Genomic DNA, 24,100 nt, shown 5'->3' with positions numbered 1-24,100 from the left:
CATATCCAGATCTTCTTACACAATATGGATTTGATTTATTATCTGCAAGGAGCACGTCATATGAGGGGAAAAATGGGTGGGGGAATTGGGTCATGATGTCATGCAAAATAAATTATTAACGGCGTTTATCCATGTATCCCAGTGTCGTCACCGAGTGTGAGAAAGCGTGCATGCGCAGAACAACCGTTCCCACTTCAATAAGTTGACGTTTCTGTTGTTTCTTGCTGTGAATCGCGCGCAGAGCTGAAAAGCTTGCTCAAACTATGAACTGAGCGAACAAAACAAAACAGAAAAGAAAAAAGAAATCACTGTCGGATCTCCCCCTGGGTCTTTCTAGATGACATCACAAAGGGGAGCGGCAACCTCTGAAAGAAAAGAAAAAAAAAAAAGAAAAAAAAAAAGCACCGCTCTCTTTGAAAACGTTTGCTGATAATTCACAAACCACCGGTGGCGCCCTTTCTCCACAGCACCTCCACGGAGTCTGTGGTCTGCCATTTACTAAAAAAAAAAAAAAAAAAAAAAGGGGGGGGACGAGTCAGGTGTGCGTAAACATAAAGCTGCCCTGGGTTTGCGCAGCCAAACACGGAAGGGGAATAGCCAATTCGTACGCGTTTTTCGGTGGGAAAATATCCTAGGGGATGGGCTAGATTCTCGGGAACTGCTGCCGTCCGTGTCGGGATTCGGGAGTTGTCCGGCTGTTGGCACATACACACACAAGCTACAAACAACAACGTGAAACCCGAAGGGCTCGATATGTTCGCTAATCCCAGGGGACTGTAATTCTCTTTCATGGATCGAAATAGTCATGCAGAGCTCGGACGTGAAAACGACCACCACAGCCGACGACGTGTTGCAATTAAGCGGAGAGCCGAGCCGCCAGTTTCCAGCGCTTTCAAAACGGCCGTGTGATTAATTACAGCTTCGACTGTGCTCAGGATTGCCTGACAGCCGGGAGGTAACCGAGGAAGCTCCCGGTCTTTGATGTCTCTGGGTCCATTCATCCTTCTGTTGTAATGACGTCTGCACGGTTATTTTAATTCCATCGGTGAGGCGTTTGAGTGTTCATCCAGCCCCCAACCTTCAACCGGTGTCGGGGACGACGAGCCTGAGGCGGGTCGACAGTCGCAAGGATATGGAAAAGAGAGCGGAACCGATGCAGTGGGTCTTGGCAAGGCATCGTCAAAACACAGGTGAGCAGTAGCAGCAAACGGATGAGACTTGACTGTAAAGCCGCCTTTAGTTATATGCACACGCAGGGCAGCAAAGCCCGCCACGACACGGCCAGCGTGACCCGGCTTTTAAATCCACGTCTTAGCGCTGTTTGAGGCACATTTCTTAGGCCGTATCCTCATTTGCTGGGGCGGCAGGATGTCACCTCAAGCAGCTGTCCTGATTGCATGAGACTGGGTACTACTGCCACTGATGGTGATCGACTTGTTGGAATCACACGTTAAGGTGCTGGAGCAAAATACAAACATCAGCTAACAGCGGTGTGAGTGCTTTTTATTCTTGTGTGTTTCACCTTTATTTGTTAGAAATCACACAGGAAAATAATGGCAGTTTTTTTTTTTTCACAATTTACAAGAATAAGTAGTGCAGAAGACCTCTTTACTCTGTGGTGTTTGTCTCCTCATTTAGTAGGTAACTCATCAATCCCCTGTTCTTTAACATTACTACAGAGGAGCCTTTCCAACAAGGCTTTAAAGCCTGACCAGTACATTATCCAGACTTTATGCTTGCACGCTTCCCTGCAAAAAAAGGGACCTGGCACAGTGACAGTAATGGGGACTGTCACACCTCTTTATCATTCACACTGAATATTTCACAGCTAATTTGGGCCCTTCTTTTCTCACGACTTCCAGTTGTGGATCCATGCTTTTCTCTTTTCTATCTATATTTTCATGCCCACTCAAAGTGCTCTGCCTTTATGAAGCCACGATGGATGAAAGATGACCGCAGGGTGTAAGGAGAATGTCAGGCTGTCCCAAAGTGGATAACAAATGCCTGAAAAATAGCAATATGCTGGTTTAAGAGAATGACACAGTATTTGAACAAAACAAGAGATGAGAGCAGGAAATGTTGGTTATTACTCATACAGTGGCACTCACTGTTGTCAAGATCTGTTGTGGTCTTTGGTTTTATATTAAGGTGCTTAATATGTTGTTTATGAGCTGCAGCGAGGCATGTTTATGACACACAGATAAGTACTGGACTACACCCATGCATACATATCTCATTTCGTTTATGATTTCTGCACAGGAAACTGCATAGAGGAATTTTTGGCACCCTCCTCCAAAAAAGCTTTTAGCCATCCCCAAAGGAAGTTTCACCCAGCGCTTTCCAGTAATACAATAAAATAATTTTTTTTTAAACCGCATTCGTGAATTAGGATTTCATCTGCTGCAGCTTAATTGTATAATGTGTCCGAAATAAAAACAAAATACCCAAATTTCCCTCTAATAAGCTAACAGACATGTTGCCTTTACTGTGCTATTCAGTCAACCTCTGAAGGCCCATTCTGATTCAGAATATCCCTGACAGGGTTCTCTAGGGTCCTACATTACACCTATAACTTGCATATCCTTTATGTATTTAATCAATATTGTAGTCCACGTCCCCACCTTAACCCTCCATGCACACATACATGATTGTAAAGGGTGTGGAAAAGCTTCACACAAACAGGAAAGGAGGGGAAAACCCAGTTAATTTAGGTTTTGCGTGAAGATCTTGTAAGGGTGAAGATTTTTTTATTTTTCTTCTCATTCATTTTTAAGCTCATTGCTAGTTTTCCTGAGATCAACTACAGCTAAGTGTTTTTGCAAAATAAGCCAGTCAGGCCATTCCTGGCTATGTCAGGCTGCATCAACACCAGTGTAAACACTTGATTCACTGGTGTCCCTGTGAGGCTTCTCTCCTAATGAAAACCAAGTGCCTCCAGCAGAGTCCTGGTGGATATGTTGTCTCTTTGTTTTCCCCATCAGTTTTTGCGAGAGTTTCTGTTACGTCACCTCTTCTTGTGCTAGAAAACTGCCTGCCTTCTCGTCTTCACTCTAGACTTATTAATTTAATCTGATGTAACAGGTCTAATGCTGGTGTTTGGTTTTTCACAGCGAGTTAAAGAGTCAAAAGGCTTTTAGATAAAGCAACGGAGAACATTTGGCAGTATTTATGGAAGTGCAGATGACAAAAAGCATTAATTATCGACCGCATCAATGCATCTTTTTGCAAGGGTGTAGATATATTGTTACTCGTTTATGCTTTCTGATTTGGACTTCTGTACAACAATCAAATTACCCCTTTGAGCCAACACTTGGTGAACATTGGGAAGGTAAAAGTCCCTTTTAACAGGAAGAACCCTCTAGCAAAACCAGGCTCAAGAAGGGACAGCCATCTCCCGTGACTGGTAGGGGGTGAGGGGAGGAAGACCGGACAAATGTTACAGCTTAAGGGAGAGGAGGAGGATGAGAACGTGCAGTTGACATTTACAGTAATACATTTTATTTTTGGAGTTTACAGTAGGAATGCAAACAGTGTAACGGTAACCAAAGCAGCTGACAGTAACACACTGCAACGTTTATGTTCTGTACAGAGCAGTGCTGTACAGTTTGTTACCATTAGGGATTATAGTAGGCACACTGCAAAATACCTGTTTACCGACAAGTCTAGCTGCCAAATCCATCCATCCATTCATCTTCACCCTGGACAAGTTACCAGTCTGTCGCAGGGCTAAAGCTTGAGTTAAACTTCTGTGGGAAAGCTGCGTCCTAACTGACAATGTGACTGGAAACTCAATATTGTAACCATCCACGCCATTCAAGTCATTGTGCTACGCATCAACCCAACGTGTAATTACATTTATTGGGACATGCATGTCAGGTTACGTAGAAGTTAAAAGACTCAAGGTTAAAACTGGGATCCGGTTATGACGTAAGTTATGGCATCAATGGGATGCAGAAGTATAATTAACGTGTAACACAAAGAAACCATTCACACGCACATTCACACCTAAAGGCAGTTCACCAGTTAACTGTATGTCTTTTTACTGGTATTTAATTGTAATGCTTTTAAACAGAGTTACAAAGATCAAGGCACTGTTATTGATAAGTAGACAGTAAAGTCATAGAGTTAATGTCCTTGGAAGTTGGAAGTTGATGATGAAATATACAAGCATCTTTGAGGTTTTTTTAGACTGTCTTGATTAATTTTCATTTTTTGAAATTCTTGTAAGTTTGGCTTTTCATAAATAACTTGTTCATGTGCATGAGTCAGAAGCCAGTAGCTGTGGCTGAGCTGTGATAAACACCTTGTATAAAAGGAAGACTGAGTGGAAGTTTTTTGGATTTACGGCGCGTGAAATTTTACGTTTAAACAAGACACTTCTGCTGAGTTCCTCAAATCACCTAAACTGAGAAATTAAATGAGGGCAACAGAACAGTTTTAGTTGAGCTATAAATATTCAGCTCAAAATGATAATGCCATAGGCCCTTGAAATTGAGTTTCATTTTCTCATGTGTGTCAAGAGTCCATTTCAGCATTAAAGGGTACTTATTTTCCTGTTAGGCTACATCATGCTACAAGGCAGGATTTTAATAGTGAATACTTTTCTTTGAAATGAGCTGAAACTTGCAGTAGTTCACAACAGGCTGGAAATGTGTTCCAGTGACCGCTGTGTATTTGCCTGACATGGCATTGGAAGTGCACGAATGATCCAGCACAATTAACATTTTCAAATCTGCTATTTTAAGTCCCTGTTATCTCCGCTATATATGTAATACTTTGCATGTGCCTGAATTTTAGGTTTTATCTTCTTCACTGTGAATCGTTGCCGGTCCAAATAACTCATAAATAAAAGGGAAACATTCACACATAAATGAGCTAGTATTGATTATCTGACAGGTGTTGTTTGTCGGCGTCCCCTTCCGAACAGACGTGTATGCTTTCCAAAATCTGCAAGCCGCACCCGTGATCAGACAGCTGTTCAGTGGAAGTACGTGGAAGAACGTCTATTTGATGTTCCCCAAGAAATGCAACAGTGCTATGGCTGCAGTAGAGTGTTGCATGGGGAGAATTGATGAAGTCACTATATGATCGCATACGATGAAAAACACATTCGTATATAGTATGTGGCAGCATGCCACAGACAGGTTGGCAGACCACATATGTTGCCAGCCGAACACACAAACACATAAAAGCATCATCATGTATACACAAACACACGCATGCAATCTGCGGCGCACATACTATCACATCAAGTGGAAGAAGAGAAAATGGAGTGGGAAGAGGTGAAAGGGATTGAGTGGGCGGCGGTGGGAGAAAAAGATGGAGAAAGAGGCAGAGGGAGAGTAGGAGTGAGCGGCACATGGCTTTCAGTCTAAAAAAAGATGAGCAACGCGAAACCAAAACCAGAATCTGGATTAGCTTGATAAGGAAGAGGAGGGGTTGTGAAGGGGAGGGCCGGAGGAGAAAATGTAGATGCGTGTGCATCTGCACCGAAAATGGTGCTCATAAATGTCCTCTAAAATATGAATACTGAATGAGTGTGTGGGTAGGAGAGAGCATGAAGATGGGGAGATGAGAAAGAGAGAGGGTGAGATTCTTTAGGATGGACAGAGTGGTGCTGTCGTGTGACAGAACGGGGAGAGACGGGATCATTAGAGACAGCAGAGCCAGGGATGTGACAAACACTGGAGAGAATCTTGATCTGAGCAGAGTGTAACACTGACCCAGGCAGAAAAAGAGAGAGACTGGAGCAGATGGATGTATGACAGCGAGCAGAGGAGACGGAGAGATTTGGTTATGTGCCGCAGTCACATAGTCATGCCAACCCAGCATAACCTCAGCATTTTCTGTAGACATTCTTAGTAGCCTGTCTCTCCAGAACTGTGCCCAACACCTCACTACATGCCAAACTCTCTTCAGCCTGCCATGTCTGTCTCAAGTCAAGTAAATATATATATTTTTTCTCCTTTCTATCTCATTCCCATTGATTTTGAAGACATAACGAGCTACCTGCTGCATGCCTCTATGCCCAACTGTGTGCTCGCAGAGCCTGTCTTTAATTATAGATCACCCTTTAATGGTGCACTAGTTAAATAACCCTTTCACACATAACCCCAGAAATATCACACAACATTAACGTGAGTCAGTCCAGTCTAGAAAGCAATTCCACTAGATAATGTCTTATGGAAGAAATTCCGTCATTTATAATTGGCACACAAATGTCACAGAAATTATACCTGTACATTTTGTGTGTACAGTCACAATTTCAGACACACTTTTGTGAATGTACAACATTTATATTTTTATCTACTTCAAAGATATAAATTTTTAATTCAGAAACCAACGGGGCCACATTAATATTTACATCCTATGGATGAGGAGTTGCTGCAGAAACTGTGTGCGTGCTACAGAGAATTTCAGGTACCTAGAGGATGCAGACCTCAGGTGAAAGCAGGAATCTCCTTTTTTTTTTTTTTTTTTTTGGGATACACATTAGATCCTCTCCTCTCTCCCACGTCCCACCAAAAGCTAACAGGTAAACTTTTCAAGCAACCCCAGTCGCATAACCTAATTCTGTTCAAAAGATGTCATGTGAATATATGAAAAGTGGACTAATTACTGAATATAGTGCATAGCTGTTAGTTTAGTAGCAGGCTAAACTTGGATTAAAATTAGATACTATGTTTATTGCTCAAAAGTGTGTATTTACTGTCTGTTGCCATTTTGGATGGACACCCAAAAAAAGAAACATGTTCCAGACTGGCATCAAGTAGTGTCACCCACTTGACAACATGTTCCATCTTTGTCTGATGTTATGATGTAAAATACATAGATTACTACACCTGCAGAGCTTCCCAATTTCCCGTCATTCTTAGCGTTAGACTTAAGAAAGGTGTAAACCCGTAAAAACCTGTAAAAGCTCACTTGCTTGTTGTAATTTCATAGGTTTACCCAAAATCTGCTTTTGCTCTGTTGGTTCAAATGTTACCTGTTACTAAGGGTCTACTGGTGTTCACACCACAAAGTATCACAGTGTCTGTGAATAGGTAAACCTTTAAGCAGAAGCATAACCTATTCCTGTTCTGTCCATGACTGGCTCAGTATGCTCAGTATGGTGTATTTAAACACTAATTGGAGGACATAATTATGAAAAAGATTTCGCCGTCATTTTTATGCATTGAAAACATGCACTGCTATAACTATGGAAAAAAAAGAAAAGTCAAGCTGCATAAAAACAGCAAAAAGAATTTTTTTTTTTTTTTTACAGTGACCTTTTAAGCACACAGTGTATGATTGCAGAATATGTCAGTGTCAGTTTTCAAGTTTTTCATATTTATTAGGGGTGGGAGAAAAAATCAATACAGCATAGTTTCACAATCCATGCAAGGACACCAAATATCAATTTCTTATTAAATAAAGTAACAAAGTAGGGCTCGTTTCACCTGATAGGAAGTAATCTTTCTGCAAGCAATCACATCTGACTTGAAATCACAGCAATCACTCTCAGAGAGATTGTCAGAGGTTTGCAAACAGATGCAGACAGATTGCCAACACATGACCCCATTGAGTCACAGACTGACTGCAGACGGACTCTGTCTTATGTCAACATTTATGGCAGGTTTTGGTGGCAGTGTCGGTATGTTTGACAGTCTCATTTAGTGGCACAAAGTAACTGCAGTGAGATAAAATTATCCCATTGGTTGAAACAGTTTAACTTTGAGGATGTAATTTGCTGTTGAAAAGACATAACAAATTACAATATATCTTATTGCAGTACTCCAGATATGTTAAAAATTGCATTAATATCGTAATGTAGGGTACCTGGTGATTCCCACTTTTAATATTTATTATTGTAAAAAAGAGTGAGTGGTGTTAGAAATGTTTGGTTCAGAGCAGGGAATTGTATTCCTGATCATAATGGATTAATATTTCTCAGCTGTTTGTTTTCAGACCACTCAGTAAGTTGTGCTCTCATCCCTCTGTGTGAGGAGACGCTTGCCTGACGAACTCAATGTTCTTGAGCTTGGTTAGAGTGTTGATAGATGGGGAGGTTGCGCAGGGAGAGGGTGTGATAGAAAATAAAGGGCCTCTAACCAGCGGGCTGTGGGCCACAACTTGGCTTGATGCTGCTGCAGCAGCAGGCTCACTTTGAGGAAGAGGATATTAAAACACCTGCTGATAGTCATACCAACCAGCAACTTGCTCTCTGTAAAACAAAGAACGGGCAGCAGTGCTGAATGTTGTGGTTCCTGTATGTGCAGATTTTAGATTCAGGTCCAGTATTCGTGACTCACCCAGTGGTGTAGTGTATTGATACGTCAGCAGTGCTCTGTGTAATTATTTCAGCAGTAAGACCTGGTGAGTTGTAACGTTTCCCTTTTTGTTAGCAACAGCTCATTTATGTGTAGAGATGGGGAAATGACTGCAGTTTTTTCAAAACATGTACAGGCAATGTCCAAGTCGAGAATAGGGATTTCATTAGGGCTTTGCTTGTGAATAAGATGCATCGTGCAGTTCACACAGAATCAGTTTGTGTAAAACATTTCAGAGGCAGTGCTGTGCCCGTTTAACTCGTTTGTCCCAGTCAAAGACAAAGGCATAGTGACGAAAAGGGAACCCTGTCATTGTTGCTACATCATTGTCACTGCATCGCATGGGTGTGGGCCTAGGCGCGGGGAGCACAAAAGCATTGCTCACGTGCATCGATACATTGTCGTCTCCTCTGAACGCAGATGGAATCTGTAGCTCTGGATGAGAGTCGAGAGTTTGTGTGACTCATGCTTCATGCAGAATGCATCAATCATAGCAGAGTCAAGAACCGCAGTTCACGCTGGAGCTGTCTGCATAGTAGAGTTTCTTTTTAGGTCAGGTTTTAGACATTTAGATGCTCTTTTGATCTCAGGTTACGAACACGGCAGGGAGTGTGGCAGCTTCAGGTGCTGCAGCGAAATGCGTTTTATTGCATGAGAAGGTTTAAAGAAGGCTTGAAAATCCAAGCAAAAATGTCAGTTCATTAAGAACTATTAACATCAGCATCAACATTAGATGGGCTTGGCTTTTATCTAGGCTAGGCATCATGGTCAATATCATGTATTATGGAGCAAAAGATATGCAGATTCGATCAATATGCACAGCAATGGAGAAATTGACAATTTGGATTTGAAAATGTATAGTTTTATTTTGAGGAAAAATAAAAAGTCACGTAGTTTGTGAAGATTTGCTCTGCTTAGTGCATCAGTGTACCTTCAAAGTTTAAAAAACAAAAGCAGAAACAGAAAAATCAAACAGTGGTTATGTTTCACTGATGGCTGATGTGAAATATGCTACCCCCAGTGCTCACAATATTGAACGCTATATGTACTGTATAAAAAGTGAAATCTAATTTGTGTAAGCCTAAGTGTTATGTAATTACATTTTAGGGAAGTCAAGGATTCCACGAAACAAGGGGAAACGAGCCATGCCTGAGACAGATCTACGAACCCGCATAAAAAAAAAAAAAGTTAATAAAAAGTCGTTTCTATATCAGGCGTGCAACAGTTGTTTAATTTTCACCTTGGTCTGAAACATTTTCTTTGTCTCTTTTGGTTATTTTATGGTTATTAAAAATAGTACTCGAAACAATATATGGACTTTGTGCCTTTGTAAGTAAAAATGTATCAAGTAGTAACATCCAGTAAGCTACATTTAAACTCTACATCGCTGCAGCTGTAGAAGTGCTATGCCGATGACAAGTCCCGATAATGATTTTTTTCACAACATAATTTGTGCTCCAGCAACACTGTTCAGGTGTAGCTTGGCTTGAAATAATGGCTTTTGAGGACAGTGAATTCCTGATGTGTGAAAGTAGGATTAGTCAGCTTAGTCTGTCAGAAAGTGTCTTTTTTTTGCTGTGTGCTGGTTGTGAAATGATCATTATGTTACCATAAATAACAACAATTTATGGGAGAACCAGGGAGGCTTTTTTTGTTTGTTTGTTTGTTTGTTTGGGGTTTTTGTATGTAACGTCCCTCGCATGGAGTTGGTGTCCTATTTTTATTTTGGGGATGGGATTTTGCAGCCTTTCTATATCCTTTTTTTTAAATGTTTAGTTTTCAGGTTGCAAATATCCAGCTCTCTGGTTTAATCACAGATTCTAAACTAATTAAGGAGGTTAAGTTTACCAGGGGAGCACACTGAACATGCAACATGGTTTGAAATTGCTATGGAGATTGGATATTCCATTTAATGAAGATGCTTTATGAGAGTCAATGTGATTTAATCCCCTGAAGCCCAATTGCACATTACATCCTGAGCACATGAGCATAATTCCCTTGAATTTTTTTTTTTAAACAATCAGTTTTCAATTTTCTGTTAGACGATGACCCAGAACCTTGAAGTTGATCGAGGTCAACTTCAATTAATCTGTCGCTAACTAATTACACTCCTTACATATGTATTTTCCACTTTCATTGCTCAAATAGCCTGGTGTACCTGTGGAAGGAAGGAGGAATGTAATGAACATAATATCAGGATGACGTGTTTGCATTTGACTGCGGTGAAAAAATTGTCAAAGTGCATCAGCTAATGCCTATAGTTGAGGCCAAACAGCACCACTAATAGGCTAACGTCCTCTGTGTGATGGATGGGAAAGCCCTTGAGGATGCAGTTGCTTTTTGTGAGGATGTCGAGTTGAGATATGAGATTGATGGTCATAGATGTTCATGAAATTTGGCTTTCAGAGTTTTGTAGTTGGAGGTCAGCACTGATTAGTTATATGCTGAACTGATTGAAACAGTAATCAGCACGGTTTAGCTTAAGATGAGCACACTATCGTACTCTCGACTGTTTTGAAAAACCTCTTAAAATGCTTATAACCACAAACGGAAGTTCAAGTCTGGTCTTGAGCTTGTCACATTCCAGTCATTCCCTAATGGACTTAGAAAACACACTGGTGCAATCAATTGAAGTACTGACTGTCCTTAAAATGTGTCCGATCTTTTGTTGCCAAACAGAAGCCTTGAAAATGACGATACCATAGATTAAAGATGGGAGCAACACAATCCAGCCTGGATGTGGTTGTGCTTATTATTACTAATGAGACTTCAGCCACAAAACAACAGTACTCACAGAAATGGACTGTTCCAGCTTCTCAGACCTGAAGATTTGCTGTTTTTCCTCAGTCTCATGTTAATGTAGATAGTAATCACTCAGGATGATTTAAAGGCACCTTGTGTGACTTATTGTGAAAAGTAATCAGCGGTGCTCCTACTCGTAAGTTTAAATCAAACAAGATCAGCATGAAAAGGAATAAGAAATTTAAAAAATGAGTACACGATTTCTAAAACACTTGAAACTTTCTGATATGCATGAACTCTCTGACTTTGACGTGCTAACAAGAATTAGATTGGACAGATACACACCACTCTCCCTAAATGCATCTATTCTGATAAGGTTAATTAAAGTTAGGAACGTGTGTGTGTGCGTGTGTGCGTGCGTGTGTGTGTGTGTGTCATCGTTTTTTAGCTTCAGTGATCTAATGCTCTTGGTGACACATAAAATAAACCTGTAGTATTTATTTAGATAATGACTCTTGAGATTAAATGTCTTTTTTTTTTGAGTCCTGTAAAACAATAGGAGCAGTAAAGTCAACAGTGGTTACGGTCGCTAGTAGCGCCCTCATGTATGCTTTCAGCAAAAATACATAAGTACATATGTCAAATGTACAAGTTTTAAAGACTATAAAATAAAAGTAACCAAAACCTTTAAACTTCTGGACCAGTAAAGGCTAAAACATCAGTTAAAGTAATAATCAGGCAACCTGCACAATCCTGCAGCTTTTAGATGCATCCCTGCTCCAACACAGCTGAATCAAATGGTTGGATGTATGTAAAGCTTACATGCATTCATACATGCCTTTTAATACTAAATAACTCTACAGCCCTCACATGCACACTCATATCACTGCTTGGCCTGCAGCAGCTGTGTCTCATGTTTAACTGCTTCATATTTTTCCCATCATATAGTTTAATCTTCCTTTGTAAACGGAGCCACCCTGCTGCCAGCACTTATTCATAATTGTGATTAGTCTGATGCTGGCAAAGCCTCCCCTTTCGTGTGAGCGTGGAGGGGAAATCCTGAGTTATCTTAGTGAGTTGATAACCAGCTTCGTGTGACCACTTACCCTGATTGCCAGTGTCGCGATAAATGAATCCAGATAAGGTAACAATACCTTGGGTATATTGGACTTGCTTCGTAGTAGATGATCCAGCTCCATCCATCCAGCAAGTTGGTCTTGATTTGGTAGCTGAATGAAGATAGCAGAATGTATACCAGTCGTTTGTAGAGCCTACGACTAAGCTATGCAAGTGGCCGCTGCTGTTGGTGGCATTTATGTTTGTGCTGGTGCATTACACATTAACAACCACAGCTTCGTGTCCTGGTGTTTTAAATCCGGATCTGGCCAATAGAAACAAATAAAATGTTGGAACGTTTTCCCCTCTTGGGTCCTCACTCTTTATTGTGGTCATTTAATTTTTTTCAGGGGCAAGCATATTTGTCCCTCTATTTTTTTCCACTTCTTGATACATTCTCTCACATCAGTTATGATAGTTTAAGCAATCTCCCTGAAGGAAATTGCTGGCATTTGTAAATCCTTATATTGATCATATGATTAGCCTTCGTTAACTGAGGCTATGGTTGTTATTCTCTCACTGATAAATTTAAGAAATGTTGTGAAATGTAGCTGAAAATGTACAGGAGGAATCAACAGGACTGAAGAGGCCAATGCAGGCTGAATCAGCCCAGTGTTTAGTTGCATTTCCTGGGAGGTTCAACTACGCGATGTAGATTTCCCACTGAAGCATAAATCAGGTTTAAGGCAGTTTGCATACGTCGTGTTCGGATATGTAATTTAGCAAATGCTCGGATGAAGGGAGTGTTTTTTTGTTTTGTTTTTTTGGTTTTTTTTTGCAAAAAACGATGACATTTGAGGAAACAAAATACAACAAAGCCCCCAAACACCAGACAAAAAAAGACCTCCATATATCTGACACTTTCACATGAACAAACTTCACAGAGGAGATTTGCACTACACAAAAGCAACTGTCGCTCTCTTACTCCATTCAATTTCTAACCATGCTGTAATGGTTTTTTTTTTTCCACTTTTGACGCCTCTGCTGGGAGTTTAGTCTTATCGTACCAGCAGGCCTGGAGGAGAGAGCTGATAAGTGTCCCTGTTGGTGTGGAAGATTTTTCTAGATTTCTTTTTTTTTTTTCTTTACTGGCCTGATTGTTTTGGCCTAAATGAGATTTTTTGGGGGGGAGTTCAGATGTTTCCTTATTTCTGTCCCCTAATTTTTGTTCTCCCTCCCTTCTTCCACTGTCCTCTTTAATGCCGCTCCAACCCAGATAGAGTTTCACAACTAGAGCTAAGATGACTCCTGGGTCAATTTACATTTTCTTGCTTCCCCTCGCTCTCTTACACAAAGCTGAGGAGCCATTTCGTAGACTGAATAGCTATAAAAGCTGGAATCTGCGGATCAGCATTTGTGTTATGACTTTTAGAATAATGTGTTGCCTTTTCTTTTTTGTGCATTGCCTCCTTTTCTGCATTTATCCAAAACTGTGCATTCAGGCTATTACACCATTTGCTGTGAAAGACTGAGAGTAAACTTTTTCAGCCAAACACAACAGCAGCTGATTTCACTGTGCTGTCTGTCGTCTAACGTTAAGTGTGCCAATCAGTGAAACCACCTGCTGTAATGCTTTGATTGAAACCAAAACCTTCACACATTTTACTGCTCATGGTTTGACCCCTTTGCTTTGATGCATTGTCCTCTTTGTAATCCTGTGCCAGCACAGCTCAGGCTGTGTTGCTGTGAAAACATTTTTGTGTCACTGAAACACTGAAAGAATTAGTTGTTTCTGGGCATAAATTTCACTGTAATAATTTTGCCAACTTCACAAGAAATAACTGGGGTTTTGTTTTGTTTTTTTGGTGTGTTATTTATAAGGTTTTGAAGATGAACTTTAAATTAAAAACTTCTGAGCTCTTGCTATATCATTGAAACAGCCACAATCTGGTTATTGGTGGGGCTGGAAACACTGTTGTGAAGGGGTGGGCAGTCAGATGGCCTTACAGTGTGGCATGCAATCCACTATTGGTTAAATTCTGTGGATGATATTAATTATACTCACCAGTCACTTCATTAGAATAGAATAGAATAGAATAGCCTTTATTGTCATTGTACAGAGTACAACGAAATTGGAGTGCCACTCCCTTGGTGCAAGTTTCAATAATAAATATAAATGTAAAATATAAAAAGTACAAAAAAACAATCGTAAGTACTCAAACAATAGTATGTACAATATATACAGGATAGCAGCATTATTAGGTAACCTGAATGAGTGCAGTTGGTGTTCATTTATGACCAGAGGGTACTAGTTTCTTGAACATGACCTTGAGTTCACAGTCACCAGATCTCAGTCCAGTGGAGAATCGTTGTGATGTGGTGAAACAGGAAATTCACATCATGGATTACAGCTGAGAAATGTGCAACACCTGTGGGATGCTGTCATGTCGCCTTGGACCAAAATCTCTAAATATAATTGGAGCAAAAATAAGATGCAGCACTTCCTAAGTTGGATCTTGAACTTATAGTAGAGAGTAGTAGATCCTTGCAGTCATATGTACAACAACTCATACAGTCACATGAGAGATGAAAGTGTCATTATATGATCTTTTGTTCAAATCACCCAGCCTTAAAGCCATTACACGCTGAGCACTTTGGAAAAAAGCGACACAAAATTCCTTATTTTTTGGGGATCTGAACTTGCTGTGTAACATATATACACAATGAATAGTATGTGTTTTTGCTGGAAATTAATTGTCAAATAATACACTGTGGAAAAAATGAAGTCGACATTATTTAGTGTTGAGCTGGTCCTGATGTTTCTAAACAAGACAAAGAAGACAAGATTCTGGGTTCAATCAGTTTTCATGAAAAGGCAGCAGCAGTGAGAATTTCATGGTTTGTTCCAGGATTTGAAACTGTATCACGATCGCTTTTGCACATACAGTCCTGATGCAAAGTTGAAGACCACTTGAAAAATGGCAAAAAAAATCATATTTTGCATTGTTGGAGCTTAACAAGTTTCCAAGTAAAGCTTCAACATGCAACAAGAACAACAAGAAGCAATGGGAGTACTAGGTTTGGTTGGCAACTACGTTGCTCAACCACAACTGTAAGCAGTAAAAACCTTTACACACCAGCCATGTAAAAGATCTGCCTCCTCAGATATGGTCCCAACTCTGCCAATAAAGCCCCTTTTCCATTGGTACCTACTTGGTACAAGGTTCCAAGTAGATCTTCAATATGGAACAAGAAGAAGCTGGAGTGAGACAAAACATTTTTTTGAGCATGCAATTTAGTGAAAAGACGCTTAAACTGAAACAGGCTGTTTTACAGCAGATCAAAAGTTTAGATCTACATGCCTTCAAAAAGCTAAATCTCTGCAAAAATGTGGATTCATTATCATTATGGGTATATTATTATGAAAGATCAAGTAAATTATGGAACATGAGATTTGCATTCACTTTTGTTAGTACTCATCATTTGTAAACTGGAATTGTCTACATTAGTAGGTTTTGGGTTTTTGGGGGGGGTTTTTTCAGTTTTTGTTTGTTTGTTTGTTTTTGCAGTTGCATTTAATCCCAGTTGATGATCTGATAAAGGAACGTTACAACATTGTAGGAGTGCGTGGGCCAGTATTTTTACGTTTGTTCCAAACAATAAGGAAAACCTTTGATCTATATTCAGACAATGCAAATCAGTGCAGGTGTTTAAGCTCAAAGGGTACTTATCCACGGACCAAATGGGAGATCTCATTACTGAATAAAGGTGTAGAAAAGTCTGAGATGAGGGCCTATTATGCTTTTCCTTATTGGAATATGGAGCTGGAAATTGATGTAAAAGACTAATTTAGTTTGAAGTAGATTTAACATGAACACAGGGCAGAACTTTTATCTCTCTATTGTTAAACTATTAGACTGTGAATAGCCTAAATTTTATTCTGAGTTAAAGGTCCGTCCGACTTAAAAGAGGAGAAGGGGGCATGGGAATCCATTCTGACAACAGTGTTTCTTGTGTTACTGCTTGTGCAGTAAGAGAATAGTGAAGGTTTTGTTTAACAAAAAAAAGACCTCCAGATCTGCACAGAGAAAATGCCAGTGTTTTGTGTAATACTACACATCCCTGCTGAGAGCTATGTAGGTGGTTGCACAAATGGCTCAATGAATGGCTTTTTTTCTTCTTCTTTGATTTCTTCCTTCACAGGTAATTAGGTGGATTCTTTTTGAAGTAAAAATCACAAACAAACTGTATGTTGTATGCAAAAGAATTGTTTATATTTCAAGCTTATTTCACAACTTGAGCTTAGCTGGATGGCTCATTTTCATTGTGACGCGCTGAACTACAGTAGGAAGTCATTATAACACTTGTAGTATTTTGATATGAAAGAGTGGGTTCTCTCCGAGTGCTCTCACTTCCTCCCACCATCCCAAAACAGGGATGGGGTTGGGCTAAATGGCGGTTCTCTTTATTAGCCTTGTGGCTGATTGGCGACCTCTCCAAGGTGTACCCTGCCTTTGGCCCTGCCATCACTGCTGGGATAGGCTCCAGCATCCCGGCGGTCCTGAATTGGATAAGAGGGGGAAAATGCATGGGAGTAAACTATTTTGCCGATTACTGAAGAGGCTACTTGTTTTCAAGTCTTTGACATTTAATTTGACAGTTACCCTTCTATAATACCACTTAAGATTATTAGTGCTGATGGGTTTTTTTTCCTTCTTCTTTTAAAATCCTTATTCATTTTAGTGCAAGACAGCAACAACTTTTGATAATCTCTGTTAAAAGGAAGTCCTTTCAGAAAATAATATCTGTGAGTCGATCATCATTATTAGGTCAAGAAGCTTTTAGGTGCATACTTCTTTGTTGTTTACAGTAAAAAGGCCGTATTTGAGATGACACTGTGAAATGTGATTATTTGCACCAAGTCAGTGTTCAGCAGAGAGAGAGCTTTTCTTTTAATGTTCTTAAACTGTATTTTCGACACCTTGTTAAAGTGACAGTGGTGGATGCAAGCGTCGACTTTACCTTTAAAGATCTAACAGTACGACGGTTGTGGCACTACATGATCAAGCAAAAAACATTTGTGAGCATTTTCTCCAGTTAACTTTAACTGGAGTGAAGCAGAAGTCATGTGCAAAGCTACAACCACACATTAAAAAGTCAGGAAACAGAGGTGTGAAAAAACTTGGAAAATATTAACAAAGGAACGCCAAATGAAGAATTTTGTTGCACCACCAATTTGTTGTGCCTGTACTCGGTCCAATCTGACTGGTTGCCACTAGAACAAACTTTATTGCATTAGTACACATGCATGCTTTCTGTGATTCATTTAAGTTGTCAACCCATTGTGTTCATTTATGATCCAACTGTACTTTTTGCTGCAGTTGTTATTCTTGGCAAACACGATCTCTTTGCACATTCCTACGTTAACCTTTAAGCAGGATATAATGCAATTTTCTCTGCTATTTTTTGGTGTCGTGATTCAATAAGACTTTATCAGCTATTGTTACTGTGCTTTTTTTAAAGGTGATCTTGGGAGGTGCTGCCAGTTTCTTAATAACTCAAACAAATGTTCTGAAACAATACTAAAAGGCAGAGGAGGGCTGGAACGGGACCAATAAGAAAACTTAAAACTATATTTCACTTATTACAAGTTACTAAGTCACTCACTACACTGATAGATGTACTACAGTTAATGGTTTTGTCATAATGGATGGCATATTTTCTTTGACTGAAAGCTGCGTCGCCCTCTACCTCCCTCCACTGCTTTTATAGTTCATTTCAGTTTAGCCCAAAGCAGCTTGAGTAATCTTGCAGTGCTTGTGCAACAAAGGAGGACCCCGAATAACATAAAAGATATTCTTTCACAGGGCTACAACCAGAATGGTGACATCATATGTTCCAGCTGGTTTTCTTCCTTTTTATACATCAAGTCTTACACGTACACTGCACCCTCCCTCACCCACTCGATCTCCTCGTCTCTACCTTCCATTATCTGTCACTCTTCCCCCTTGGTGAAAAGTCTGTTGTGTTATTATCTCCACAGCCCTTCTTCACTTTTAGCATGCAGTGCATTTAAGAAACCGGGGAAGGGGGGGTTGGGGGGGGGGGATTCAGGACAAAGAAACTTCCCTGTGTGGCTGCTGATGCTGAGCTTGGCATGATCTGAATGCTGTTTAGTTCAGAGATGCATGTGTTGTGTTCATTGTTGGTTTAGAGTTTTCATTGTGGCTCTGCTTTTTTGAAGATAAAGACAGAAATTTCCTGTATACTGTGCACCGTGCAAGGTGATGCTGACTGAATTAGACGTAGTGAATTAAAAATGAAGCAGAGTTCCTTTCCCTGATGTTTCCTCTCTCCCTTTGGTTTTCCTGCAGGGCAGTGATGCCTGGAATGGTGATGTTTCGGCGGCGCTGGTCAGTTGGCAGTGATGACCTGGTGCTGCCCGCCCTCTTCCTGTTTTTGTTACACTGCATATGGTGAGTCAGTGTTTCTTCAGTAGAAATGACATTATTATTTATTTATTTATTTATTTTTTGGGTCTTAACTTTTCAGTGTTTGGTTTGTAGATGTCTGAAGAAAAGCGTCTGTGTGATTGCTTCCTTACTCCGGTCTTTTAGGTTGGTGGTTCTGTCTGTAGTTGTGTTCGGCCTTCCATATGGCTCAGACAAGTCCTGTTCGGAAACCCTGGTGGACCATGGCCGAGGGTACCTGGGCATCCTGGTCAGCTGCCTTATATGTGAGAGCGCCATCATGTGGTTGAGCATGAGGGGCAGCATTTTGTACACACAGCCCAGGGAAGCTGTACAGTATGTCCTTTACATACGGCTAGGTAAGACATGCTGAGATGTAAAGTTTTTGGGGCTTTTTTTTGCATCCTGACGCTATGTATGATTGAAAGTGGTGCGTTGCTTTTTTGTTTAGTTTGTATAGTTTTTACATTTACTAATTGATCATGAGTGTCCTCACACACTATCCCTCTTTTTCTCTCCAGCTATTCTGTTGGTTGAGCTCGTATATGCTGTCGTGGGCATTGCCTGGCTTGTCCAGTATTACAAACCGTGCTCTGATGTCACTGCCAAAAACTTGGCTTTGGGTGAGTGAAACGTGGATATAAAGGAGAATGAGAAAGGTTTAAGTAAAAAGGGGTTTTGTTTGAATAATGTTTTAATATTCTCTGCAGGAATTGTTGTATGCAACTGGCTGGTAATTTTCAGCGTTTGCATTACCCTCATGTGTACTTTTGATCCCACGGGTCGGACTTTTGTCAAGCTGAAGGCAACCCGTCGGCGTCAGCGCAACCTCACTACTTACACGCTCAGGTATCAACAGGCTGCTGGGGTCAAAACGCTAATCTCTTTGTTATATTTGTTAGATTTTACCTATCAGATTTCACCTCCCCCCCCCCCCCCCCCCCCTTTTTTTTTCTTTCTTTTTTTTTTTCGAACTCTAGTTCAATTGTGAGAGAACTTTTTTTTTTCCCCCCCCCTTGATTAGACACAGGCTAGAGGAAGGCCAAGCCAGCAGCTGGAGCAGGAGGCTAAAGGTTTTCATGTGCTGCACAAGAGCCCAAGATACACAATCGGTGAGTCGCAAAACAAAACACACTTACCGGTAACATTTTTTCCTTGAATTTGAAAATATAAAGGAATAAAACCACTGCTGGTGTATAATGTTCAGTAAGACGGTCATTAGAATAAGCCCTGACTGGATTAATCTTGACTGTGGCATACAGCTGCTCTGCTCAGCTGCTTACCAGTGACATTAAGCTTTTAATGTGAAATAAAAATGTGAAATAAATTAATTCCAGATAACAAGCTGCCATCAAAAAGCTAATCTCATGTACAGTGAAGAGATTTGTTTGTATTTCTGATTACAATCCTGGCACATCTTAAGTCATGAAATAAAATTAAAAAAATTGTGAACACATTTAAAGATACAGTTCATTGGTGAGTAGGTAGCTCCAGTGGATAGGTGGCCATGTGACTGATAATAAAAACCTGGTTATGATCATGTATATTGGTATTCATCAGTTGGTATAAGGTATTAGTATTAATCCAAAACCTCACCAGTGATCTGAATCTGTGTTTACCTGATTATGACATCAGAGACATTAATTTTTGGTCTCTACGCCTTTCTGGTCATTACTGGCAATAGTGTGTAGTCTGAACTAAGCAATAAACACTTAAGATAACATGCTCACAACATGCATCCTTTGCTGGCTTTTGTAGTTCATTTTCCTACCAGCATTCTCTGATCTATGCTTCTTCCTTCAGGATGCGTATTCAGAGGTGGCCAGCCTTTTTGCAGAGTTCTTCAGAGACCTGGACATTGTGCCTAGTGACATTATTGCTGGTCTGGTACTGCTCCGCCAGAGACAGAGGTCTAAGAGATCATCTATCCTGGACCAGGTATTACTGTCTATTTTAATATGCAAAAATATGTTGTTTAAAATGTTTCTAAATACTCTGATCTTAATAATGTCTTTGTTGGTTTTCTTCCAAAGGCCAACAATGACATTTTAGCCTTCTTATCAGGAATGCCTGTCACTCGTAACACTAGATACCTGGACCTCAAGAACTCGGTGAGTTTCTTCTGTGTGACGCACTTTCAAAAAGTCGACTTCTGTTTTTAAATCCCATTCCAAACCACATGGACTCTTATGAAAGTTAGAATTGATAAAAATCATTGCAGAAATGTGACATGCATTTCTTGTTCTTTAAAGCTCTCCTGAGTCATATTTACCCTTGAAAGATGTTTTGACAATGCAAAGTTATTGCACATGTTGCACAAAGAGAGGGCAATTATAATAAAGGTTTTTCTCAAGGTGTTTCAGTTCAAATGACAATGGAAGAAATTGTGACAAATTAAGATGTAGTCTCAGCATCCCTTAGATATTGGCTACATAAATCACAGCTTTGTTTATATTTCAGTGTACATGGTGGGGGGCACAGTGGTTTTGCATCATGTTCAACGATTAGAACTCTTGATGTGACAGAATTTTTTTCTGCAGCGTGAACTGTATACGTGTCTCACTGTTAGTGTGTCTGCTCGCAAACATACCACACCAACAGCAAACACAGTATGTGCTCAACTGAAATAATATTTGAAGATCTCAATGATGTCTCAAGTTGCTCTGATGCAAGCGTGTGTGTGTGTGTGTGTGTGTGTGTGTGTGTGTGTTTGTGTTTGTCCATCTGTCTGCCTTTTCCTCTCTCAGGCTGAGATGAACATGTACAAGGATGTGTGCTATTATATGCTCTTTGCCCTGGCTGCTTATGGTTGGCCCATGTACCTGATGAGGAAGCCTGCCTGTGGGCTGTGCCGCCTCGCCAGCTCCTGCCCGTAAGCACTCAAACATACACCCGCACAGTTTTGATCTATTTGGTTTCTGTGTCTCTTGAGCCTTTCCAGTGCGGATCAAATTTCACATGCGTCAACACTTGCCAAGTGGTAATCCACTGAGACAATACCACTCTACTTAGACCCACTCACTGGCACAAGCAATGTAGAATTAATCACATACTCATATCCAGATTGCCTGCATTGGGATACTAATTATATCCCTGTAATCTTACCAACGTACTGTATTTCTCTCGTGTCTCTTTCACCTATTTTTTTTTTTTTTTTTTTAAACATTGATTTGTTCTTCCTTTGGTTGACATCCTGTTTTCTTCTCATCTTCCTTTTTTTGGACAGCTGTACATCTGTGTCTGGATCTCGGCTGTCTCAGTCCGTGACAGTGGAAGAGGACAATTGTTGCGGCTGTAATGTCCTGGCCATACGCAGGCACTTCCTGGATAATGACCTCAAGCAGGTCCACATTGTCTACACTTCCTGCCACGATGCTGTAGGTGACCAAGTAAATAATTAAAGGTGCAATCAGAGTCTTAGAGCTCACAATGCCCTAAAGGACTGATATAGACAATCAAATAGTAGGAGCTTTCCGCTTATCAACATATATGTTGCAAAAACTGAGAGATCTGTCAACATCCTCTGCAGTAACTCAAGTGTGTTTTCAGGAGATGATGAACAATGTAAAGCCTATCACTGATTCTGCTCAAGACTGTCATGCACAGAATCTTAACGTGCAGCTGTAGAGGGGAAGTGTGCCATTAATGTGCTCTGTACAGCATTTGTGCTCGGTACAGCATTTCTGCTCACAGCATAAAAAACAACACCCACCCTACATCATAATTTACTTCATGTACTTGTCACACTTTGCTTCAGTTCATTATGTGGATGGAGAACATGCATTTTAGCTGTTAATGTAGTGACAGCAGAGCAACAACTGCGTTCCTTCCTGACAAGGAAAGTAACGCTGACGGTTTGTTTAAACCCTGTGTCGTGTAACATGTTGGTGGCTTTTCTGCTTCAGATGTAGATTTGTTTTGCAAAACTGTTTTATGTAATAAGGCAGTTGAGGTGGTGCATAAACACTTCTGGATGGACTCTAAGGCCTTAATTTCACAGCCACAAATGTAGTTCTGTGTCCATCTGTCCATCCATTCATTTTCTTCGATGCTTATCTAAATGAAGGTTTCAGGGGCTGAAAGCCTTTCCCAGCTATCATAGGATGAGAGGCAGGGTACACCCTCGGAGGGAGGCCAATCTGTCGCGGGGCCACTCCTGCCCACAACCACACCTGCAGTCAGTTTAGCATAGTCAGTTAAGCTAATGCCATGCATGGACTGTAGGAGGAAGTAAGAGTACCTAACTCCACACAGAAAGGCGTCAGAGTGGATTAAAACTTAGGACCTTACTGTGAAGTGCCAACCACTGTGCCACCATGCTGCCCTAATTCCAAATAATTAAAAAAAATAGATTTGCAATAAGTTTGCAAGTCAAACACACAACATAAAGTATTTTGCTTTCTTACAGCTGGTGGGGTATTATCGTCATCCTGCTGGGCGGGCGATGTTGACACCCAAGTTTGTGCATGCAATAACTCGAGAACAAAACAACATAGGAGTTTCAAATTGATACCATAGGTGTATCCACAAAAAATCTCTGGCGAGTTCAAATCTTAGGCACTTCGACCTCAAGGTCAAAGGTCAGGTTTTCTGAAAATCTTGTGAATGCAATAACCTGAGAAGCAGGATTTTGAAATTCATACCACTGGTGCATCCACTCGGAGGCTGAGGGGTGCCACTGGCTGCTGCCAGTATTTTCTTACAGTAGGTCCACTTTGGCTCTTAGTGGAATTAATTACACTCCAGTTACGCATTGGTCCCCAATACTCTGCTTTAAACACATGTCTTGCAAAACAGTTTAGGAAAAAGTAGTTGTTCGATTAGTTTCCTAATGACAGTGAAAATAAATTTTCATCATAATTATGTTTGTTTAAATTCCAGCAGCTCTCAAACTAGCAGTTGAGCTATAACACATCGATGATTTGTAATGCAGAGCGCAGCCAGCCTGCGCTGACTTTCCATCTATAAATTTCTTTTATGAGCATGCACTGTGCCAAGTAGAAAGGTTTGATGACAATGACTGTGCTGTGGTTGCTGGGCTCCAAGTGAAACAGTGATGCACAACTCTTAGCCCTCCACTCACGATCCTCTCACGTTCTAACCAGTTTTCACTGTGCGCTCTGCTTCAATCTGCATCTTTCATACAGGTTTACGAGACTCCATTTTTTGTGGCAGTGGATCACGAAAAAAAGAAAGTTGTCATCAGTATCAGAGGAACTCTTTCTCCAAAGGTGACTTTCTTTCTTAAATTTCTGTGATTATTTAAATCTTTCTCTAAGGCTCTCAAAATATTGTCCGACCCCATTCTCTTCAGTTCCTCACAACAACACCACCTCCAAAGCAGGTGAAGTTCTCATGGCTTAGTGTTCTCAAACTCCTACACCTTTTCACACATAGAGCAGAAACAGGACTGTCCACCTTCAGAGATAAATGTCCTATCCGCTTTTTTTTTCATAAGCATTTGTGAAAATTCCTGAGCAGTGTTAAAACTGAACTGAACCATCAGCTGAGAGATTAATC

General features: G+C 40.5%; 1 protein-coding gene across 1 annotated transcript in view; it reads left to right on the top strand.

Moving 5' to 3' along the window:
• Window positions 1–602: 602 nt before the first annotated feature.
• dagla (diacylglycerol lipase, alpha) overlaps window positions 603–24,100 on the top strand; it is a 38,738-nt gene continuing 15,240 nt past the window's right edge. The window contains exons 1-11 of the mRNA XM_085355113.1: window positions 603–1,190; window positions 18,485–18,586; window positions 18,728–18,939; window positions 19,102–19,203; window positions 19,291–19,429; window positions 19,605–19,692; window positions 20,384–20,518; window positions 20,614–20,691; window positions 21,328–21,452; window positions 21,807–21,957; window positions 23,728–23,811. Coding sequence (XP_085211239.1) covers window positions 18,492–18,586; window positions 18,728–18,939; window positions 19,102–19,203; window positions 19,291–19,429; window positions 19,605–19,692; window positions 20,384–20,518; window positions 20,614–20,691; window positions 21,328–21,452; window positions 21,807–21,957; window positions 23,728–23,811 — 1,209 coding nt within the window. The 5' untranslated portion in view covers window positions 603–1,190; window positions 18,485–18,491. The remainder of the gene's footprint in view (window positions 1,191–18,484; window positions 18,587–18,727; window positions 18,940–19,101; window positions 19,204–19,290; window positions 19,430–19,604; window positions 19,693–20,383; window positions 20,519–20,613; window positions 20,692–21,327; window positions 21,453–21,806; window positions 21,958–23,727; window positions 23,812–24,100) is intronic.

This window comes from Diplotaxodon limnothrissa, linkage group LG1, assembly GCF_057381915.1.
Source record: "Diplotaxodon limnothrissa isolate DT_005_m linkage group LG1, D_limnothrissa_male_GT1.1, whole genome shotgun sequence".
NCBI classification, from domain to species: domain Eukaryota; kingdom Metazoa; phylum Chordata; class Actinopteri; order Cichliformes; family Cichlidae; genus Diplotaxodon; species Diplotaxodon limnothrissa.
This window is presented reverse-complemented; position numbering and strand designations above follow the sequence as displayed.